A 24,549-nucleotide genomic window follows, 5' to 3' on the forward strand; every position below is an offset into this window, starting at 1 on the left:
TTTGTAGACGGCACTTTAAGTCAAGAGTCACGATCGAACCAGATCGTCCAATTACGAAATGTAATTGATTTTGAAATTTGAAAGTGTTTTGAAGACTACCTAGTAAATTAATGTTTAGCATTTGATATAAGTATTCATGAATCGCGTTCTAAATTAATTAAATAAATATTATAATCGAACATTTATAAATCAGGGATTAGTCATCTCTTATTCATTGATTTCTGATTTGTTTTAAAACAGATTACAATAGTTAAGATTCGTTATTTGGAGGTTAAAACCTCAAAACTATTGACTACTATCCTAAACTACATAATTATAGTATCTTGTCTTAAGCATATTACTATAAATATTTAAAATTTCGTACAAATAGAACTTGTATCAGTTTAAAAAATCTTATTTTACAGTTTAGAATAAATATTGTAAATTATAAAGCTATTTTCGTAGTCCTTAAATCACCCAAACACCTAACTCAATAACTTATACAGTTACAAACACGTGTAAACATTCTAATATTTATCTCGTCAAGTTATTTGCATGCGAAATGGTCAATATCCGCCGAAGCCTCAACTTATGACCGTGAAGTGTTCAACTTAATGTGACCATATATTATAGGAGACGGTGTGGGATATTTTGAGCATTTTGATTGAAATAGTCCAGACAATCTTGATAACTAACAAGCTTAAAAACAAAGTTGATCATTACCACTTGCTTAACGAAGGGTTGAAGTTGAAGGGTTTATCTAATAAACAAACCTCAAACATTAGTGACTAAAATACATAACGCTTCTTTGGATTACGCAGTTGAGTAATACAAATAACAGTATAAAAAAATATAAGAACGCATTTTTAATTCATCACTGAAGAAAAGAGACTTCTTTTTCGCAACGAATATTGGAATAAATAGCCTAAAAACAGGACAATCTCCCCAAAAACGGGGCGCATGGTCACCTTATATACACTGTATGAGGTTGACTTAGAAATAAAACCAGTTTTCTGTTTGTTTCTCTTATGTGTGGTTCAAGTTTTTTAGATTGGTAATGAATTTCTAATTTGCTGATGGCGAATGTTAACCTTGAAAAAGTATTACAGATTGCGATAGAAATTGAAATCATCGTACAAATTCTCGTATATTTAATCTAGCTAATTCCGAAAGCTGTAATTAGTATTAAAGTACTTTTAAAAATTCAGTTTTAAATATTAAAACGTTTTTTTAGATTATCAACTACTTATAAATGCAAATTATTTTTATAAATACTTGTACATAAAATCGAAAGTGCATACTTTCAAAATGCAAAACTTAAAACTTCTATAATAAACGTAGTAACATTCCTTTTGAAACCCGCAAACAGAGAATTTAATTTAAAAAGTCGGCGTTCGCAAAAGCCGGCTTTAAATTGATCGAAATCAACAATTAAAACTTGCTTGCACTTCAAACTTGAAACCAGTCCGGTCATGAGAGGCTCAGGAATTTTACCATCATGGTCTTTTTGTACATACATTACTAAAAATAGCAACACCATGAGCCCATTTCATCGCAATCGATGTGTTGAATCACCGGCAATTTGAATTTTTCAAAGTAATTATCCAATTTATTGATAAATTAAATTAATGAGGAATTAAAGCTGTTTCTTCTTTCGAAGCGGCTTCGGTTTTATATCAGGTTTTTACTATTTATTTACCTTACCGGCATTGAAAAGGTTGTCAAGTTAAAAATACTCCCATTTTTATTTACTAGTTCTTCAAAAATAAACAGCTTGTAATAAATATTATAATAAATGCAAAAATGTGTGAAAAACTGCACTAATTTTGACGTAACATGTAGATAGTTAAAGATTCAGGGATCCAATAATGGCCACTTAGGTATTTTTCCAAAACACTACAACCTTATTTACCTTACATAGTGTAAAAGTCTCGGGAAGAGCTTACTATAGAAATGATTCTATGAAATAAGGTCTTGTTAAAGAGCTATATCGGTTCATTGATACGAATAAATAAAGGTCTAACAGGATCATAAATCTGCACAAAAATAACCCCAATCGAGATGTTATCAAGCGCAAATTTATGTAATTTAGATTAAATATAAGTAAGTTGATCGTACAGTACCGGTATCAATGCTCAATTAATTTGTCAGGTTACACAACGACATGGCCCAATTCTGCAAGTTGTACAAGAATGTCGCACCGGCTGTCTGGTTGAGACAATGCCACTTGGAATTTCAATCAGAAACGCATTAACATTGCTGGTCTTGTTATGAATTAGGGTTAGTATTAAGATAGCATTAGAATTGTTTAATTTACACGTACATACTTCCTTTACATGTTCTCCTCTCGAAAATATCCCTCTTTTCGAGAGGAGAACTATATATAACTTAGCCAACTATACAAAAGATGCAGAAATTTCTATCTAAATATTTAAAAATATAAGCAGTTTAACTATGGTCAATTTGGGTAACTTTGAATCATTTGGGTAACATTGGCAGTGGGAATATGAACTAGTTAAGATTATTTTTTCATTTGAAACCAACACAATTGATAAAAGTTTGCAAAATTAAAACAAACCAAATGATTCAAAGTTATCCAGGTTGACTGTTCCAATACTGTGGTATTCTTTCTTTTGTATAGTTTTTTAGCTGAGAGGCAAAGCTACTTAAACTACAAATAACAGTAGAATCTTAAAGAAAGAAAGATAAATGGATGTTAACAACCCTTTTGGCAGTCTGCTTTAGGTCCTACGGGAAGACTTTTCTTTGTGTCTATAGTGGGTAGTTAAAGCTACTAATGAGAATTTAATTACACGTAAAATACAACTTCACGATCAGGCCATTTATCTTATTACTAGCAATAATATATTTAGTAAATATGTACATTATGAAATGTATTTAATAACTATTTTATTTGTGTTTTTTTCTATATTGTCTAGTGGTTTTTATTTTATAGAAATCGGCACATCAAAGATGTTTTGGTATATTTATATTTTTTTACAATATCATTGGAATCCTGTTCTTAATTGCTAGATTGTTTTATTTTCTAGCACACAAACGTGTTTCTAATTAACTTTCCATTGTTTGTTTGTTAGTTGAAAGGTCAACATAATTTTCGCCAAAACGATAAGAAATTATTAAAACGACTATAAAAAACTTATGTTACGGGCCACCAAAAACGTAACAGTTTTAATTTTGATCGGATTCATTTCAGAATTTGTTTTTTTTTTTCAGTATATATTTCCCCTGAATTTCACTATGAGGCTCTTCATCATCCCTTATTGTCTATGTGCCTCTACAATAAATAGATATAATATTTATTATGCAACATACATAAATCGTAAGCTTAGACTAAACCCAAACTTAATTAAATAGCATTAAAACCACATATCACCAACAATACATGAATCACACAAATACATATTTAGTAAAAGTAGTTAGCTACAACCTTATTATTACACCATACACCCACACACAAGAACTTATTCTTTCAACCTGCTCTTAAAAGATAATACAAATATTAGTCAATTAAGTCTATCTAATACCTAATTTATTAACTTACAACACCTACACAATATTAGTTAATAGTTCTCAATCAATTCTTTATAAAACTTAACATTGCAACACTCCATTGACTGTAACCTAATAAAAATCAGATCAAACAATAATCTCATTGAATGTATTAAGTTTCGTCATTAATACTGCAATCCTTATGAATACGTAGCCACGCCCGTGCTAAATAGTTATTCATTTAATTTGTTACATACATATCAACACGCCTGTAAAACCTGTAGGTGCAGACAGAGCTGAGGTGTATGCAATACACGGCATTTCGCCATTTACAATGTTATTCCCATGCCACATTGGGGTGAGCCTATCGCCATGTACCGGGCACATTACTACTATATTACTGGCTACTATGGAGAAATATTCTAATTAAAAAAAAGCTCTAATGGCTGTCACTTTGCCTGATTTGGATATCGAACCCGAGACCTCGTTGATCAGTAGCGCAATTCTCTACAGTCGTTACTATCGAGTATCGAGAGTTTGACATTTAAACTGTACTGCAAAAATAGTTCCTGCGACTCCCACTAGAGGCGCTGATCAGATTTTTGTACAGAAAATCTTGATGACTTGATGGCTGTCGGTAGTCGATAGTGGTAGAGAATCGCGTTACAGCAGTCTTACGCTAGGTACCGTCCAGACCATAGATCCAGTCTATGAGTACAAAAATCTCATTGAATGTATAATAAGTTTCAACATAGAATAAGCAATCTTCATTGAGAGCATAGCCACGCCCGTGCCAAATCGCTATTCGTTTAATATAAAGGTTATATTGCAACGCGAAAGTGTTTGAAACAAGTTCTCATACATCACGACTGGTCGTATGTCCCAATTATGAACTCATTGCAGTTATGTGTCAATTGCTTTAATTGTACAGAAGAATCACGTTGGAGAATTAAAATGGCTACATTAAAATGCTTTTCTGGAGTGTCAGATCTTTTTAATCGTTTGTTTTTCGGCCTAAAGCTTTTTTTCTTTACCTAGACTTCAAGAAATTTTATAGAGCGTCCCACATTAATCTAAACTCCACCCTGGGTATAGGTGTATGCATAAAGCAGTCCCCAAATAGAAAAGGCGTTTAAATTTTTATTTGCGAAAATTCTGGTTGGTCCAGTCTGGTTTTGTACTAATTAGATGCGGATACTTAGGAATTCGGACCCTAATAGAGCCTAGAGCTTGAATCTATAGTAACATAGTCACATAATAAACACTACACTTACATGAAATCAGAACCACAAAATATGCCGCGATAATTCCATTAGTTTCATATGGTACGCAAATAGCAGTGTTGGGTCAATCAACTAATTTTTTCAATCAATTGATTAGTCATGACTAATTTAGTCATGAATTATTTAGTCATGATTGAATTAATCATGAGTAAAAATAATAATCATAATCATGATTAAATAAATTAGTCATCAATCATTTAATGATTAAATGACTGATGACTAATTTATTGTATTTTTGTATGATGATTAAACTAAAAAAAATAATTCAGGTGACATAATTTTAGTTTAATTGAACACATCTATAAAACTATAACTGATCACCACATTAAGTGGACTGAAAGAAGATAATTCCATTATTTATAAAATTTGATTTTCAAAACGCGTAGTTTTAAAAAGCAATTTAAATTATTTTAAACTAAATTAGCCCGAACTTATTTTTGCAAATGTGTACCTGTGTAAATTAAAAAAAAAAAATACTGATTCTGTTGTAAAACTAGCTTTAATTAAAAACCTGTGATTAACAAATCAACAGTCATGGAACGTAGACTTGAAAAGCTTAGTTTTATTTAACTATTATTTTTAGTCATTAAAATTTTAGTCATGATTGAATAACTAACACTAACACTAATTAATCATCAATCACGACTCATGATTGAATTTTTTTAGTCATTATTCATTAGTCATGACTAAATAATTTAATCTTAATCATCAATCATCAATCAAACTAAATTTTGCCCAACACTGGCAAATAGCAACATCCATTAACTCAACCTCTTAAATTAAACAATATCAATTACACCTTCCACATAAACAATATCGTTTATCTAAATAACTGCTTCCATTAAACGATTGTTCGAATTGCCATAACTTTATCGCCTTCTAAACGGAGAACAATATTTTGCTCATAAATTTATTCGCATTTCACAACAGATTTGTCATTAATATCTGCCATTCTGCGTTCAGAAGGCTAGGTTACATTGAGATTGTACGATAATCAGCTAGATAAAATTGGCCTTGATTGTATTTGATTTATTGGTAGTACAAAAATGCAAAATTGCAGTCTTGTAGATCGTATCAATGAAGATGATCAAATAATTGCTTAATTATAGTATGCGTCTTTTGAGGTCTGAATATAGCTACAAGTGGCTGATCGTGGCGATTTAGTATAGCTATCGACTACCAACAACCGGCTAGCAATCGAAATATTTGTATCTATATTTGATCAGCGCTCCTAGCGGGTGCCGTAGAAACTAATTTTGAAGTTAATTTTAAGTGTCAAACTCCCGACAATCTATTTTTACAGAAGGGGGAAAATAATTATAATGTAAAAAAAAAAAATATTCTGCATGCATTCGTTAGACATAAAACATTAAATACATATTATTACCTAATATACTACATAGAGGTTACAGGTTATAAATTGCAGTTCCTAAGTGAAATGAATGGAATACTTACACGAAGACACATCTTAATGAGCCTGTAATTAGTAATATAGTAGCACAAATACTAATTAAGCGTGACTGCCTCTAATATGTCGTAGTTGCCTCAGACAGGGCTAGAGTAATAAATTATTGGGTTCAAAGACCTCCATAATGCAGTGGCAGTGACAAGTGGCTTATCGTTTGCGTGCACATTACCAGTTCTGTTTACTTTGAAATTTTAGTCAAGTCTTGGTAGTACCACCTTTATTTTTGTTTTAAACTTTATCTATGTTTATATACAAACTAGTTTTTATTAATGGCTCCACCCGCACTGTATTTTTTTTTACTGAAATAGTAGCCGCTGTTTAATCCTGTAATGAGTCTTTAATTATCTGAAAACTAAATTTAATGAAAATTGGTTCAACCGGTTAGCCGTGAGAGTGTATAAGATAAACTTGTACGTTTATGATATTAGTAGGTATCGATACGAAATTCTATCCGTCTGTTTTGCTCTAGTTACAAAATCACAAATCACCCAACCGATTTGTATAAAATTTAGCCCAGAAATAGTTAAATAACCAGAGAAATAATTAGGTACATAGTTTCCAAAAATCGACCTCCTAGCTTCTAACATTATTTATGTTTCTATTGTATCGAAGCAGGCGGAGTTAGCTAGTTAAATATAAATAAATATAACCAAGACCATATTTTTGATTCAAAACATTCATCAGCAGATAAGGGCGTTTATCAAAAGGATGTAATTTGTTACGTCTGTACAAGTGTACAATAAAGGAGAATCTTTTCAACGAACTAGGTCAAGTCCATCATTGAAAGTAAATCTTTGTAAGAGCAATGACATTACATAGTATGTTTGTATGAACTGCTATTGTCATACACACAGGTTGAAAAGACGTAAGTGCGAATACGTATTTTTTGTTTATTAGATAACAAATTGATACGTTTACAGTATTTTTTTTTACTATAAAATGATAGTTTTTCACCAAAAAAATATGAGTCTCCTTATATACGTAGATAACAAATTGATATGTATACGGTATTTTTTTTGTTAAATTCTAATGAATAAAGGTTTTACAACAAAAAAAATATCGATTGTCTTATAATAAGTCTAATATTTTCTGAATATAAGTAGTGGAAAAGAATACATACGTTATACACGTAAAATAGTATACAAATACAGGTACTTACCTACTCTTTTGTTTTATTTCTTTTTTGTATTTGATAACATACGATTGGGAAATCAAAATCTTAAAAAGTAATATAAGTTTTAAAAGTTTTAAACAGTTTCTTGACTGTCTTGTAAAGGATGTTTATTCCACTTACGCCTGTATTTCTCTAGCTGTGCGTTGAGTAACGTTCTTATCTTGACCAAATATGAGATTCAATGTCAAATGTCCAAACGCACTGAAGGTTTGGATGATGACATCGTGTTTGTTCAAGCAGATCTAGATTGTAATTGATTGATGGCCAAAGTTGAGTTACGGTTGAGTAACCATGATGAGTTTTGACCAATCAATCAAATCGTGTTTACTACACAAGTAGTAAGAAAGGTTTAGAATTTAATTGTGTGTAATTGTGTCTGAATACTAATAAACCATTTTGAATATGCAACAAAATATAATTTGTTATCTTGAATATTTCAAATAGCAATAAGCCAAAAGTAAAAGAAGGCAAGACATACATTTAGATGAAGGCAAGATGATGGATTGAAAACGTGGCTGTATCGTTTCTAACATCGTAATATTATTAGGTTATATTGTGTTGTATACAAAGTTTAATTGTACAAATAAATAGAACGCATTAATGTCTCACTGCTGGCCAAGGATCTACTCCCGAAATAAGAGAGGGGTTAGGACTTGAGTCCACCACACTAGTCAATAGCGGGTTGGGGATTTTACGTACCCTCAGTTTGTGTTATTAAAGTAAATTACCGGAGGAATTGAATGACATAATTGCTAATAAATCATTAGGCATTGATGAGAAACATAATAACAATCATCGAGCAACAAATAAAAACTACAAAATTCCAATCTAATTCGCAAGAAAATAATACAAGCTATACAAAAACAGACGCAACATACAATAATCATAAACAACAACCTAATGAGACTTTGTGAACTATACAGACTTCCTTATGCAGTTCTCTAACTCACATTAGCACATTCAAGGGAGATTAGAACATTCTAGAATAGAACTGAACTGTAATTCTTAGGACTGTCTTGTTTGCCTCTAAGGTATCCACGACTGCTAGCTACGAGGTTTTATGATTCCCGAGTGGGGCAAAGCGCGATTAGACTTTTCTAATTCGTATTATAATATTTTCAATAGTTGTCCAGAGTTTGGTAACGTGCCCGGTATATAGAACTTACATTGTTAATGACGAGACATGAGTGCATTTTATTCACTCAGCCTACATTTTCTGGTATAAAAAACGTGTTATTAAGTATTCAGTAGTTTAGGCGTGATTGGGTAACAGACAAACAGACAGACAGAGTTACTTTCGCATTTATAATAATAGTACGGATGTGTCCACACTTTCGGGTGTAGTAGCCGTGATTTCATGTATGTATGTAATTCTAACTGCTCTTTTTTTACAGGGGCAATCAGCAACGCTGGAAAGCATAAGGACATCACTATCAGCGAAGTTCCCATCGATGCAGACACCCTCGCAAGAGGTGGTATACGACACGCTAGCCCAACTCATGCAAGAAAGAAAAATCTACCAAACATCCAGGGGTTTCTTCATAGTCACGCCTGAGTAAGTAAACAACATTCTGTTATTCGTTTCTTTACAAAGATGACAGTTACGATTTACTGCAAAAGTTTGAACTATAAATTGCTTTGACTTCCAATGCCTTTAAACTTTTGTTATTCGAACAGCTAGACTGAATTATAAAGTAACTCTTTTCATTTACTTCCAAAGAATGTATAACCTAAAGAATAGTTATTATAATTCAAATTATTGAGCAAGAAATTGTCGAAAAAATTAGGACAAATTCAATTATTCGATCGGCAATGAATAAAAGAATCGTGCTATTTACCAATTATACAAAAAAGTACTCGTAGCTTTATATAATGAAAATATGAAATTCTTCGAAAATGTTGTTGCAACAAAAATAGCTGATGAGTTTTGATGCCCGATAACTGTTTATACAGAGCTTAATCAAATAAATCTACAGAGCAGTTTGCAAATAACAATATCAGTTAATTTGATTCAGCCGGTTAAGCCGCGATGAATGCAAATAACCCGTTGACGTCGAAAAACAAAGATAGCATTCAACAAGTCGTAACCTAAGCCCAAAACAGAGCACTACATGCGCTCAATATTTATTAAATCTCAAAAACATGAGTCATACCACCATTTTAGTATGTTGTCGGCGATCCCAAGCGTCCATGTTGTACAAAATTGAACGCGTTCTGCGTTCACAACACCTATTTTGGACGTAAACTTGACACCACACGCATTTGAAATGTAAAGTCAGGTCGATTTAGGAGCTGAGTACTTGTGACTAATCTGATATGCATAGATCCGTGGATATCGTAATACTTGATCGTATTTTGATGTTATTGTTCTCAAACAAGCGGTAAATGTTTGGCTCGAATCCATTGGGCATGCTTCTTCTGTTTATGATGATCATAAAACGTTTCGTCACCGTGTTTCTTTACCGTATACATACTATAAAATACACTTAAACCTAGTTTAATTATAAGTTGCACTGTGTACAAAATTTATTGTCACGTGGGAGATTTACTGTGGTCACTGGTTAATTTTAACGATTGTATCGCGTAGGCTACAATACATTGATTAGTATCTTGTATTTTTAAACCGTAGGTGTATTTTGCATGCACACTTGACCTGACATCATTACTTACGTGTCCTTCCATTGCCGCAAAAAGCAATAATTCTTCCATTCGCTTGACATGACGTGTGACGTAGGTGTCGTTTCATAATGTTTGAGGTCGATATGTTATTATATCATGAAGGTGATTGCTTATTATCGTTTCGAATCATGTTTTACCTGCAGTATGTGAATTTACAATAGAAGCAAGGCTGGGAAGAACTAATAATTAGTTTTTTTCTGAATATAACCTTGATTACTACTTTATTGCAAAGTCTAATGCCTTTATTATAGCTCATTGGTCCGTAATTCATTTAATATATTATCTGTACCTACGTAAGCTTATTTCACAAATGTGATTAATGTTTCTGACATAAAATAGCATTTAGCTTATCTTTTATATTTGACTTCAATAGATCTTATTCTAAACCTGTTTCAATGGCACTCAAAACTAGATTGTGTTATCTTTTGTTGTGCAAAAAATGTAATAGTTGGGTCATAAATTGCAAAACACCGAAGTGGATATTAGATTAATATTTTATTATTTAATAACGCCCACTGGGCCGGCTAAAATTGCTACGAAATCAGTGCCACAGGATAGTCGGTGGCGATCGGGAAGACCTAAACGGAGATGACGAGATAACTTGGACGCGTTCCTGTATAAATAAATAAATATCATTGGACAACTCAAACACGGTAATTTGATTCCAAACTAAGCAGAGCTTGTACTATGGTAACCAAATAACTGATTAAACGACCGAGTAGTCTGAAAATCCAAGGGAAGAAGGCCTTTGCTCAGCAGTGGTACACAGAAACAGGCTAATTTAAAAAAAACGCCCACTGATTCTAAGCTAGTTAATGTTGCTTTCAAGATAGTACTGTTTTAGATGTGTTTCGTCAACTGCTGTGGCGGTGTAACTGCGAAATACTTTGCTGTCAAATGGATTAAGTGATTAAACAAAAACACCATGAGGTGTTAATCAAGAACTTGTCAATTAAGTTTGAGTAACAATAATGTTAATCACAAAGCATTGTGTAGCAAAGGATTTTTGAGTTTAAAGAATCGTAAAAGGTTTCAAAGACTTTCCGGAGTCAAATGTTTTAGGTTCTTGTTTATTTTGTGTCTGAACTAGATTCCATTAAGTATGCTGATAGTTTCGTCTTACAGTTTGACATATTATAAAGTTGATATTGACAAACTTTTGCACAGAGACTAGAGACTGAGATTCAAACATGGAGTTTTATATTTTTCAAAGCTTGTAATGACCTGTACCTTGATTCTCTACCACTATCGACTACCGACAACCGGCTAACTATCGACATTTGACATTTAGAATGTACTGCCAAAAAAGTTTCTACGACGCCCGTCAGAGGCGCTGATCAGATTTTCATAAAAAAATTCTCGATGACAGGTCGGTTGTCGGTAGTCGATAGTAGTAGAGATTCGAGCTACTGTGATGGGGATGAATGCGAGTGTAAAGATGTTGTTAGTTATTCAATAAACTTATATTGCTTTCGTAACTACTTTAGTAATAAATCTTTGTCAAACAAAGTCTTACAATGTAGCAGTCTCAACTCATTGCTAAGATCCCATACATTGTAGTGTCCACATTCTAAACAACTAGTCTAATCTACTGTAACGACTACAACTAGTTCTTGCTATCAAAATGGGGTCAAACTTGTACTTTATCTCGAACTAAACCAGATCCTTGCTCAGATTCCAGTCCTTGATATCTGTAACTAAGAAACTGTACGAATATCTATAATATAATTATAGTCATTGCTTACGTCTTTGTTCGCGTGAAGAAACCTCCCAGGGTAAAGTGTGTACGAAACTTCATCAAATTCGATCAACAGTTTTTGTGTGAAAGTGTAACAAACATACATACATGCAAACGCACAAACTTTCGCATTTATAATATTTATATGGCTAGCTGACAGACGTTACTTCGCTTGCAAAGTTTCATCCCCTATTTCAGCCTTTTAGGGGTTGATTTTGGAAAAACCAAATAGCTCATCTTTGATTGCAGCTTTTCAACTATTACCTTGGTAAATTTCATCGGTTGAGCCGTTTAGGCCTGAAAGCGTATCAGACATACAGACTTTGGTATTTGTAATATGTGCGCGGATATTACTACTCTTAAAGTTACGAAAGCTTTTAATATAACGTTAAGTTGCGTTAAAATTGCAACACTTTACATTTGCATTTGTTACTGTCATAACTACCACTGCGTGCGGGTGTCGCGGCTTCGATTCCCACACTGAACAAATATTTGTAAATATTTATCGAGTCTGATTGTACTTTGTTTTCGCTGTTTGTATGTTTGTAAAATTCTTCACGAGACGAGACTAGTAGAGCGAGAGAAGTAATTAACAAAAAAATAAGACTTGGAAACCAAAATTTTTAAAGATAAAAAGATAGAACAGATAACCTACAATAAAACTCATTATTAATTGCAGTCAACAACTATTTTAGAGATCTTATTCCCCGGTTTCTCAGGTATTTATTAAATAGCGTTTAAACTCATATAAAAAACGAAATTGAATAGATAAACTACCGCTAAAAGTACTCCAAAACCGAGAAATAGGTAGGTACAGTTAACATTCCCTAGAGCAACAGTAATTTCTAATAAAATTTGTATTAATTCGAATACATCTAAATCCGCGTTCCTGCATAATATCATTCTTGAATGCACTCATAGGAATGTACAATGATCCGAGACAACTTGTAGTCAACTGTAATGCTATTGCAATGTCATTTACATACACTTACAGCTTACGACCTGACAACAACCGTTTTTGTACTAAACTCTTGCATTACATTGGAGTTAAGGCTCTATTTTAAATACTAACTGTCCTAGAAAATGTTCTATCATTAAAAAAAATTTTTGCTAGTCACTGTACGATATTTGTGACACTAAAAATACACCACAAACAGATAAAAACATGTCGAGTAAAACGCTGTACTGTTTTAATACAGCCAGTTTCAGTACATAGTAATACAATACCAATAAACTTTTTAAAATTATTCATTAAAATTAAGAAAACTTGACAATTCAAAGATTTACTTGGAATAAAAATAATTGTTATTTTCCGGATATACCGCTGAACCAACATTTTCATAATTCAGGATGGAAAGATATGCAATCAAATACTTATGGACTTTATTTTTTTGTTTAGAAGCACTAATAACAGTTTCAAAATCTAATCATTTTTAAAATATCTTCCAAATTAATATTTCCTCTTTTCACAGACGCCGCCGGTCGAGATCCCGTTCATCATCACGTCACCACTCCAACGGAATCGAAGACGAATGTCCTTCCCCCCGTACGATCCTCATGTCGGACCAGGAAGCCTTGCACCAGCTGTACGGAGAGATCACCACCCTGAGGGACGGCGCCGTGACGCATCAGTGCGTGCAGACAAACCTGGCTGATGTTATATGTGGTGGTGAGTATTGTATCATGTAGGTTTATACAAGAAACAAAGAACAGGAAGAATTTGCGTAAGGGGTAACGTCAGGCATGCGGCCTGTCTACAGGAAAATCTTTCACAGTCTAATTCACTGTAGAGTAGGTATAGTAGTGATAGATAGTATGAACGAAAAGTAGTTAGGACAAAACAGCAAAAAGTATTCCCAATATATAAAGATAATAAATTGCCTCCTATGAAACACTTGTGAAATGATGCAACTGATATTCCTAGGGTAATAAAGAAATAGACCACGTCTCATAAATATAACGCATATCCACGAAATATTCGTAGCGCTCCATTCATCGTTAGTAATGCTAGTTTATTGTAATTCATGGGTGCATTTACCACTTGGTTTTCAACATTTATTACGAAATAAAATGGCACGGATTTGTGCCAGACCAACGTTTTAATTAACTACCCACTGAATACGTTTATTCCCAGAAAATCTTCCAACACATAACATTTTATTTCCATGAAATCTTTATATTCTACAGTGCTTAGTTCAATAAACTCATATAGGTTAGTAAGGTCAAATGAATAAGTTTCCAAGAAGTTACAGCCTTGGCAAATCCACAAGACGCCTAAGTTTAAAGAATATTTTTATCAAATCCGCGGCCTTGTGTGGGTTTAAAGACTAAATTCGCGTAATGAAGGCTGAAAAACAAAGTAGAATGGAATGTGGGGCAGGCCTGCAGTGCCCTGATTCCACACTGCATTGCTCGGACTGGTACTATGAAATTTCGTGTTGATTTTACATTCCCTTCGATATTCCGAGTATTCGCAATTGCAGCACCCAGTTACAATTCAATGTCCGATGCAAATTTGGTTATTTCCATTGAAAATTCTATTTGTCGAAATCATTTATGCAGGTATATTGTTATTCAAGTTTATGTTGAGTATATTGCCAGTGTTCATGTGAGCCTTCAAGATCGTAATCTTAGCGTGTACTTTGTACACACAATGGCTTGACCCGCAATTGCAGGTTCAATTAAAAAGCCGTTACGTTGACCTATATTTAAAGGATTGAACCCCACTTGAAAATTACAGCATTCGTATTCATTAATCTTGAAACGAACCAAAGTTAATTACCGTGATTGAATTTTGAGGCACTCGAACATGGAATTAGAAGTATGAAAGATTCAGGAACATTAGTAAATCTATTTGTAAATCGAGTGTTAGTGGTAGGGGCGGGTCTAGATTGTGCTTTCGGCTTTAGCCTCTATACAGAGGTTTATTATGGCTAGTTTCAAAGCAAGGTTGAAGCCATTAAGTGTGGCTTAAATAGACTGAATAGTGGCATTAGGTGACTGAAATGCATTCGCTATCGTTAAGAGCTATAATTTGAGTCAAGTCTGAATCCAAGAGATTAATTGCATGAATTATTTTGAAATGGAATAGTTGAAAATGTCCACAAGTTTAGTAATCGTTAATAAGTCTTGATAACGTTTGAAGTTTACATTTCTTGAAATTTACACGACAGTTTAAGATAAATATACACATTTTGTGTCATGTATATAACATATGAATGAACATACATATGTGCATGTAATGATGGTAGATTTAATTGCTTCGTGATGCCTTGCTTTACAGTTATACTATCGGCGATCGGTTTTAGAACTTATGTTTTGCACTAAATATTTTAAACTATTTTAGCATACGAGTGAAGTTTCGTAAGGTCGAAGCGGTCACACGATACTTCGTGACTTCGCCAATTTGTTTTAGGAAATTCTAACAGTAAAATATGAATACGTTCTATCGTCAGTCGCGGTCCAAATTTTATTACAGTAACTTTTATATTGTTTGGAGTTCAGTTCTCAGAGAAATGCTGACCGATTGGTCATGATCGATTCATCGTAATCGATTACGATATTACTCGATGATAAATCGAATCAATGTTAATACAAGCTACTTTTTGGAATTCACACGTTTTTTGTCCACTTTATACACAAAAAGTTTGGACTGAATTTCTATACGTAAACTAATTCAAGGCAATTTACGCTTAAATCATTTTTTACATACTTGAATTGTTACAATAACTGTTCTGTTAGGATTATAGAGGCTTATTCAGTTATGAAAAACGGTTCTCGGAGATTAGGCCTTGAATCATTTAACATTTTTTCATTATATTGTATGAATAGGCATTGATACTATAGACAAGTTTTTATTTTACTTTTAAAATCACTATAAATAGCGACTAGGTCACTATCTGTAATCACTTAAATTTATAGTAAAATTATTAATTTTATAATCTAAAACGAAACTAGGTCTAAAATTATTTCAATTTCAGAAACAAACAGTTTATATCACTTATTTAGCACATAAGCCTGTTTAGATAACTTACTATAGCCCTAGTCTTTGGCCAATAAACCACTTTAACCAAATCAGGAATGGCCCCAGCACCGTGCCCTGGTGGTCCCATCATCTGTACGCGATCTCTATGTGTCATCAGTTCGACTTATTGCATTTCAATGTAAAGTAGTAATACTGGGAACACGCATGTAAGTAATTAGTCCATTGGAAAGTAAATCCGCGTGAACAGGAAGCTGCAGCTATGATTCTTATGCATTCTAAAGCTTGTTTTATATCGATAACTTGTTTTGTATATAAATTTGATACACATACACATTTTGTTGTGTTTATTGAGAGCAGCTGTAGTTTAGATAGTCACGTCTTCATCATTTTGGATTAGATTCGTTAAACAGTTTCAATTTTGTTTGGGACAATAACTGTGATCTTAAGGACAATATTCATTTTGTCCCATTTATAAGAGTAGCAGAAATTTTAAATCATCTCCACAGTCTTTAGTGGCTTTCGTGAAACGGATCGGTTCAGTTAATAAATACACTTATCATTGTCACAGCTTATCATGATTAACATAGAGCGGCAACTTAAGCATACTTTAACGGGAGATGTTTACGTAAAATTGGATGAAATGTCGTATTCGTGAATATGTAAATTATTGTTAATCCTATAACAATGAAATGAGTACAAAACTACATTCTTGATCAGCTTAAAGCATGTTATAACAATTTTTTGCTTTGAATAAAAGCACAATAAAAGATTCTAGACAAATTTAAATGTGACCTCAACAATTATTAAAATATGTAGACAATAAAATGCTTTCGTGATACTTAATTCTAATACTTACAACATCTATTTGTTTCAAATATATCTAAAGTTTCCATCTGACCAAGCCTTAAGGCCACCTCAGATGATAACTCGTCAATGAAAACCGAACCTTTCACAACTAACCTAAGGTTGAAATTCCTTTAATCATTAAGATAAGTTCACAACGATTCATATAAGGTAAGGTCAGTAAAAAGTCAGATATCGTTACAGGGTATCTTCGTTTGCTGTCCGTCTGTTTCTTCCATTCATTCATTAGAATTTATCTAGTGTATCAGGAAATGTAGTAAAAAGTAGAAATGTAAACATTTATTTTTTACAAGAACGCTGGGAAATGTATAGTGGTGATAAAGAGAGGGTTTTGTATGCGCTTTAAATGGAAGCCGGATTTGTTCAGGATGTGCGGCTTCTTCCTTCGTTAGGTTAGTGGTTACATTTGTATCTATTAGGTTTTATTAGCATATGGAGCAGGTGTTGAAAGATAAAAATCAATTATAAGATCAAATTATTTATATAAATATATATTTAATAGTATATAAGTATGTTTATCAGTTATTTGGTTACCATAGTACAAGATCTGCTTAGTTTGGAGTCAAATGACCGTGTGTGACTTGTCCAATAACATTTATAGAGTTTTGCAGCCTATAAAAAATTTCTGAAAATATGTAAAGACAAAAAGTAGGTATTCAATTCGATAATGCAACTACAGGAGGCTAATGCAATAACCTTTTGAAGTAAGTTTTGAAGATCACTTCAAACTAAAGAGTTACTTGCACAAATATGAGTTATTACCTATCTGTAGATCGACACCAAAGATTCATTTACTCTACTGAATGTTATTTAAGCAAAAGTTTGTTATATTTCTGTACTGCACAAACGACGATCTCATTAGAAAAGGTTCGATCAATGCTCGGAGTGAGAAAGCGATAGCACGTCGCTAATGATCTGTCATTACTGTCAAATTAAACGTGACAGCATGGAAAGTGTCATCCGACATGTTTTTCTCAACATAAAATACTTTCCACGCGGTGACAGGAAATTCTTTAATATGTAGGGCAGGAGATCGAAGTCTACGAAAGTGCTAATATTTTATTTGTCTATAAAAAAAAAAAAAAAAAAAAAAAAAAAAAAAAAAAACATATATTTTATTTATTAACCCTTATCTAAGAAATAATGTAATTGTTAGAACATTATCTATGAAAAACATAATACAAAACCAGACAAACGAAATGTAAAATAATTTAAAATCAAGGTAAAACTTTGATTTACGTTTGTACTTATTACTATAAAAATATATCCGTTTTTTCGCCTGTTTTCACGACTAAACAACTGAACCGAGATTGATAAAATTTTACTTGAATAGTACATCACTTCAAATATATTTTAAGTTATTTTCGAAAATCAACAATTGAAACTTTGTAAACGCGTGAACCCTTGCAGGTGTGCTAGTTTTCAAAGTAATCTATTAGAAGCTTATTATTTATCGTTGTCGTATTATTATTCACTTACGTATTTAATCGTGAGCGGCTTTTTGTCAATCTTTATTGAATCTACAACACAAAACTAGGACCAACTTTATGATCGAAAATTAATTTGCTTTATTTAAATATCAAGGTCGATCTGGTGTTTGTTTATGGTCTCCAAATGAAGGTCACAAAGGCAGTGTTTGATAACGGATGTCAGGTTAGTACCTGAGTTTTTTGTGGTTATTTAAGACGCCACAATTGTTTTTTGAGTAAGTACATATTAAGTCGGGGAAAAGTCTTTTCGCATTATAGTATGTATGAACTAGTAATAAAATCTCTGTGGCTTCAAGAATCACAAATGAGTACACGGTTCATTAGGTTTCTTTCAGTGAGCTCGTGAGGTACCCAAATATCGAGCTTTTTTGTGTAGAGAAAAGATTTTATTACAAGTTCATACATACTATAATGCGAAAAGACTTTTTCCTCGACCTGATAATTATATAAAATTTTATGATAAAGTTATCCTTAAAATGTGGTATGCTAGTCTATAAGTTACTGTGTTTTGTGGTAGTAATAACTGACTTTAATTCCAAAAAACTACTTTACTGATCTGTGATGGTCGCAGTTATAAAATAATGGTGTTCAAAGTAAATATAACATCCTGATTAGTAAAAATTCTTTGCAAGTTACGTTTTTTTATCTTAATCGGTTGTCAATATTATAAAACAATGACGTCAGCTATGACACATTATATTTTGACTATCGTTAAGGTCACCATAAATCAAATACTCTATAACACCTACTGAGGTCACCGGGTTTTTTATATCAAAGGATGTAAAGTTTTGTACCTACTTATTATAATAAAAAGCCATAATTGATGGCATATCTATGCATGCCTTGACACGTTTGGGCAAAATAATAGATTAGATAAATATGTAATTTATATCAAATATTGCTTTTGCAAACAGCTTTGCTTCTAGTGCATATCTTCACGAAAAAATTCCAGCCAACCAATGTTTTTGGAGTATAATCTAAAATCTCGCAAAATGTTATCAAATTTGGTTCACCTATTTTCATGTAATGTGAGTGTATGTATTTTGACGTCCTCGCGGCCAAGCTGATTGGGGAAAATGCAGGGTTATAGAACTCTTAGTAAAAGCACATTGTCTTCTATTTAAGTAAAAAAAAATACAACGAGAGCAGACGTAGAGGAATAGATTAATAATTCATACGGAAGCGAAATCGTGAGATAAAGGTAGTAATATAAATAAATATGATGAAAATCTAGCTCTTAGACTATATACCGGTTATTTGCAAGTAGTACGCCATACATCTGTGCTACTTTACATATTATTCATAGACTTCCTTAAATAAACATCTCTCTAACTAATGTTTATATAAATAACGTTTAAATTTGCATTTACTAAGTGAAAACTTTGATATTTATGCATAGATTAGTTACTATATCGGTTAAGGTAGTAACAAGAAAATTTTCATGATCTATTTATATTAGCTATACTTATAATATTATAAAGAGGAACGATTTGTATGTTAGTATGTTTATTACTCTTTCACCCAAAAACTACTCAACGGATATATGAGACGAGATGTATGATGATGTACACATATAGTTTATACCCTAAATTACGTCTTTCCCCGCAAAATTCGCGTTAATTCCCGTATTCTATTATGTATTAAACAAAACTGCAAAATGAAAAACACTTCAATGGACGTGTTTCTCAGACTTTATCTAACGTCTAACACAAGTCTTAGCTCCATCGATAGTATCTCTCGGCGCAAGATAATGACAGACCAGCGATGATCGATAATGCTACTGATTCGCTATCTTAATTATTCGAATCAATCTTACTGAGTGTGTTGGTACACATAAATCAAACTCCATTATGAAATTAGCGAAGTATTTACTGTATTTAGTGTTGAAATTGTTGCTGATTTATCTGATATAGGTATAAACTGTTTTTTTGTTTGATAGTGGAATGGCAACAATTAACAAAAATGTATCTTAACTTCTCTTGCTATTTCGTTTCTTATTTTTGCGCAAAAACCAATCATTTTTGGAAGATATCCAGCAATAAATTAAGTGCTGAGGTGCGAATTCCTACTAATATCGTAAACGAGTAGCTGCTAAGAAATTTTCTATAAAACACTGATCAGCGGTCCTAGCATACATATTTTGCAAGATATATTTTTTCAAGAGTTTTTCAAGCGTCAAATGCTTGCAACTTGTTAGTACTTTTAGAAAATCTTATACTTAAGATGAAGGCTTGCAATCTTTATTAAAATGAAACAGTTTAATTGCAGTATTTCAGTAAGTAATTAAATCAATAAAAACAAATCACAATAACTGATTCTACAAACAATAATAATCCGAACTAATAAACTCAATAGGAAGTTTATTCCAGTCGATTAATCGTTAAGATTATATCGATTTGCGGTTGTTAAATCGATTTGCCGTGATTACTAGTACCAACAGCTAGGCTTCTTTATTGGATGTGGTGAACCGCACGCCGTCGTATGCTTTTGTTTCCGAGTGTATGTACAGTTAAGTAATTGGCTAGACTTTGTTATAGCTAAGTATGATTGAAGCAGTTTGATATTTTTATGAAGGAAATATGTGTCGAGGTCAATTTTCACATATATTGATAGCTTTATGAAACTTGGATTTAAGTATTATCATAAGGTTTTATGCTTGACAAATTGTATTAACGTTAAATACAATATAATTCTTCAATTATTTATTTAAAAGCGACTTTTGTTTTTTCGCTAAACAAATATTGGAAACACCATTATGATAAAAATAAATTCAGCATCATAAAGGCAGAGTTCGTTTAGTTTAGTTAAATGATTAACAAATTTTACTCATACTATTTAAAGTAATTATTGCTAATATATTATTAACTCGATCTGGATTAGGTACACACAAAAAAACACTTATCACAGAAAAATATTCTCGAATGTTGTAAAAAGTTCCGATCACGGCTCAGCCCTATCATATCCATTCATTCCACTCCCTGCGCAGATAACACGAACAAAAAAACTTTCTCATCAATCAATGTAGAGGTTTCTTTGCGCCACAACCTACTTTTTACCATTCATGATTTACCCTGAGGAAAATGAGGCCGTGGGGATCTCCCTGTTCATTAATGATTTTGCTTGAATTAGCGTTACCTAGGGAAACCCATATTTTGAGAAATTCTGGACGAATTTCTAATTTTCATCTCTAGTTTCAGTATATAAATTTTTAAAACTTCCACGAGGGTACCTTTTACAATTGTCGCATTTGAAGTTCGCCTGCATTTGTCTTCTTTTTAACTCAGCATAAAATATGTACTAAGTTTTTGAAGTCGATAAATTTTCCATAGCTGCTCTTCCTAAAAGTATATTTTTGTTAAGTACAGTTTTTTACCAAAAATAAATTACCCATTTCGCAAAATATGTACTTTTAAATCTAGACTAGATCTCAACTTCTATTATTTCCGTATTAAGGAAAAACTCAGTCGTATTTGGCTGTTTTCTTAAAATTGAGAGATGAGTCCTTAATACCCTAACTCTTGGTTTATAAACTAAAGAAATAATACACGTTTAGAATTAATAACATGCCACAGGAAAACCCTAGTCTAGTATTTTCACGTAATATTACTTAATAAACGGACAGTTTCATATTAATTCCTATATAATCAACACTTCGCTACGCCCTGACCAGACTTAATACACTTACGTCTTACAATTTGTCGGCATCTAGGCTAATCATATTCAGGTTTTGGCGCATAGGTTACGTCACGACATCGTCACGTGGTCGTCGCGTGATCGGACACATTCCGCACGAATAACACTAGCCCACTTACTCGCATTTTGTACGCTAAGAAAATTGGATTCTTGATTATGTTCAATTTTGTTAAGAATTTTGGTGTGATCGCACCCAAAAACTTCAAGTGAGCAATACTTTAAACAGTACTTTAGGCTGTAAAATTGAAAGACGGTAATAAATATTAGATTCTGAAGTGGATGATATTTTCAATAGTATAATAATAATAGTCTTTAAGATAATAATGTTGTTATTAATAATACCTTATCATCATCTACAGAAATGAGGTTGATCTATAGATATACTTTGTATCGTCATTAGGACACTGCCTCACACTGCGACTGCCATATTTAATTTAAAAAAATAATTTCAAATTAGCATTACGTTTATAAAAGTCTAAAATCTTAACATTTACTATACATAGGTAATTTATTAACCCTTTTACTGTCCCAGTGCTGAACAAGGGTCGCCTCCCTAACGATGAAGGGGTTAGGCCTTAAATCCACCACGCTGGCTAAGTGCGGGTTGAAAATATTACACAAGAAATCTTTAATGAAAAACATAAAACATATTTTAATAACAAAGCACAGAAAAGTTTTTAAATAAACATATTGTTACCTATGCGTGATTTTCCAATCTTATTCTGATATGGTTAGTAAACGTCATAAAATAAATTAACTCAGTAAAACAAACGTATTTCCGCGTACAATTCACGAATGTGGTCAGCACTAAATTAACTGAGATAAGGCCTAGTGCTTCCGATAATACCTAAATGTCAGTGAGAAACGCCCACAGGCCTACACGACCTACATTTAAACCTAGTTTTTGTAACAGATGGACGTCTATAGGAAAACAAATGAAAATAGCTCTTAAGACATTTTATATGTATTTTTAAATACTGGGTGTATGAAAATGATATGTGTAAATTCTGGCTCAGAAAAGCTTTGTGTACTTTACAAAAAATGTTTATAGTTCCGATGATAACAATAATCAAATTTAAGGCACATTTGAAATTTACAATAAATGGTAAAGGAGCTGTATGGAATTTGTCCAAAAAAGAACCATAAAAGTTGTAAAATTATAGCTTTTAATTACCTATTCTGTGAAATGCACGCAATGACGCAGTTAACTACAGAACCGTTTAGCCAATCAGAAAGCCAAATTAGCCTTCCAATTTGGAACCTAGTTGTCAAAACGATAATGTTTGACCGATGACAGTGTCACCAATTAGGTAGTGCTCTAATTTCAAATGCATTGGATCAACCCGGGCTCTGTTGACGAGAGATTCGCAAAATTAGGTCGAATTTCAGTTCTGATTTCGTTTGTAAACTGTGACATTAGTTTGGTCAATATTTAAACAAAACTACGTTATTGATGCATTATTGCATTTACCTGCATATCAGCATGGTAGAAATAGCGTGTATTAAATGAGACAGACACTAACAAATAAATAAGAAATACATTTTCCGGAGGAGGTTCCTCGTTTGACTTGTCTGTAGGCATGTTTTTGTGCGGCTATGTCGGGTTTTGCTGAACTGAATTTGATGCTGCTTTCAGCATAGTATTTATTTGTTAGTCTTATTTCTATAATTTAAACATAAATCTCATCATAAATAAAGTTATTGTACCAATCTCATATCTATTCTATGTTTTATTTTTCAATAGTAAACCAATGACACCTTACCACCGTAATCAAAAAACTTTTAAACATTTGTACAATAAATTGCGCTGCTATGAAATTCGTTGTTGCATTTTTCATTCATGTTTTTAGATGAATAAATAAGATACGGATAAAGTGATCTTTATTCGTAACAGAAAATGAATCCGTTAAATTTCAGATTAGTTCGCCTGTCAATAGCACCTTAATCTTTTTATTTAAGTTACATTATAAAGCAACAATAACAACTGTTATTTAACTTCTCTTTTTATATTGATAGAAATACTGTTTCTGAAGCTAACACTGCTGAGGTCCCGGGTTTGATTCCCAGGTCGGACAAAAGAGCTATTGGTATTTTCGAATTTATTATTAGATTATTGTTTTACTATATCTAAAGAATATTATTTAATAGTAGGGAGTTTAGGAACGTGTCCAGTATATGGCAATAAGCTCACCATCTTACATGGAATTGATAAATTATTTTTAATGGCAAAACGCGGATGTTCGCACTGCTTCGGGTATAACAGGCATGAGATTATGTATGTATGTATATGACATTATATAACAACAAATATTATTTAACTTCTCTCTTTATACTATTCATTCTATGACGTTATTTGCACATATTTAGTGCAAAATATTACACAACTAATAGTCATCATTCCATATTAGTGCCAAATTAATTGGAACAAAAAAGTGAATTCTAATTTCGATAACATCTATTGCATAAATAATTCCTTTTTTGTTAGAATCATCCATTTAAATGTAGCAGTAAGTGATATAATTCGACGACAGTTTGTCATCATTATCAGTCAAATCTTACAAAATTATATTATCAACACGTTTCTCTAAAAGAATGTATAAAAAACTGCCGGAACCAGCAAATGTGATCCAAAATAGGAAAGCGAAAAGAAATCGAAAATAACATTATTATTTTATAATTTGTTACA

General features: G+C 32.5%; 1 protein-coding gene across 1 annotated transcript in view; it reads left to right on the forward strand.

The window, feature by feature from the left end:
• Positions 1–24,549, forward strand: part of ko (Stork-head domain-containing protein knockout) — a 205,290-nt gene that overhangs the window by 165,881 nt on the left and 14,860 nt on the right. Inside the window, exons 5-6 of the mRNA XM_076114799.1 lie at positions 8,809–8,969; positions 13,304–13,500. Of these exons, the coding sequence (XP_075970914.1) occupies positions 8,809–8,969; positions 13,304–13,500 (358 nt within the window). The remainder of the gene's footprint in view (positions 1–8,808; positions 8,970–13,303; positions 13,501–24,549) is intronic.

The sequence above is a fragment of the Anticarsia gemmatalis genome, chromosome 5 (genome assembly GCF_050436995.1).
Source record: "Anticarsia gemmatalis isolate Benzon Research Colony breed Stoneville strain chromosome 5, ilAntGemm2 primary, whole genome shotgun sequence".
Classification (NCBI taxonomy): Eukaryota; Metazoa; Arthropoda; class Insecta; order Lepidoptera; family Erebidae; genus Anticarsia; species Anticarsia gemmatalis.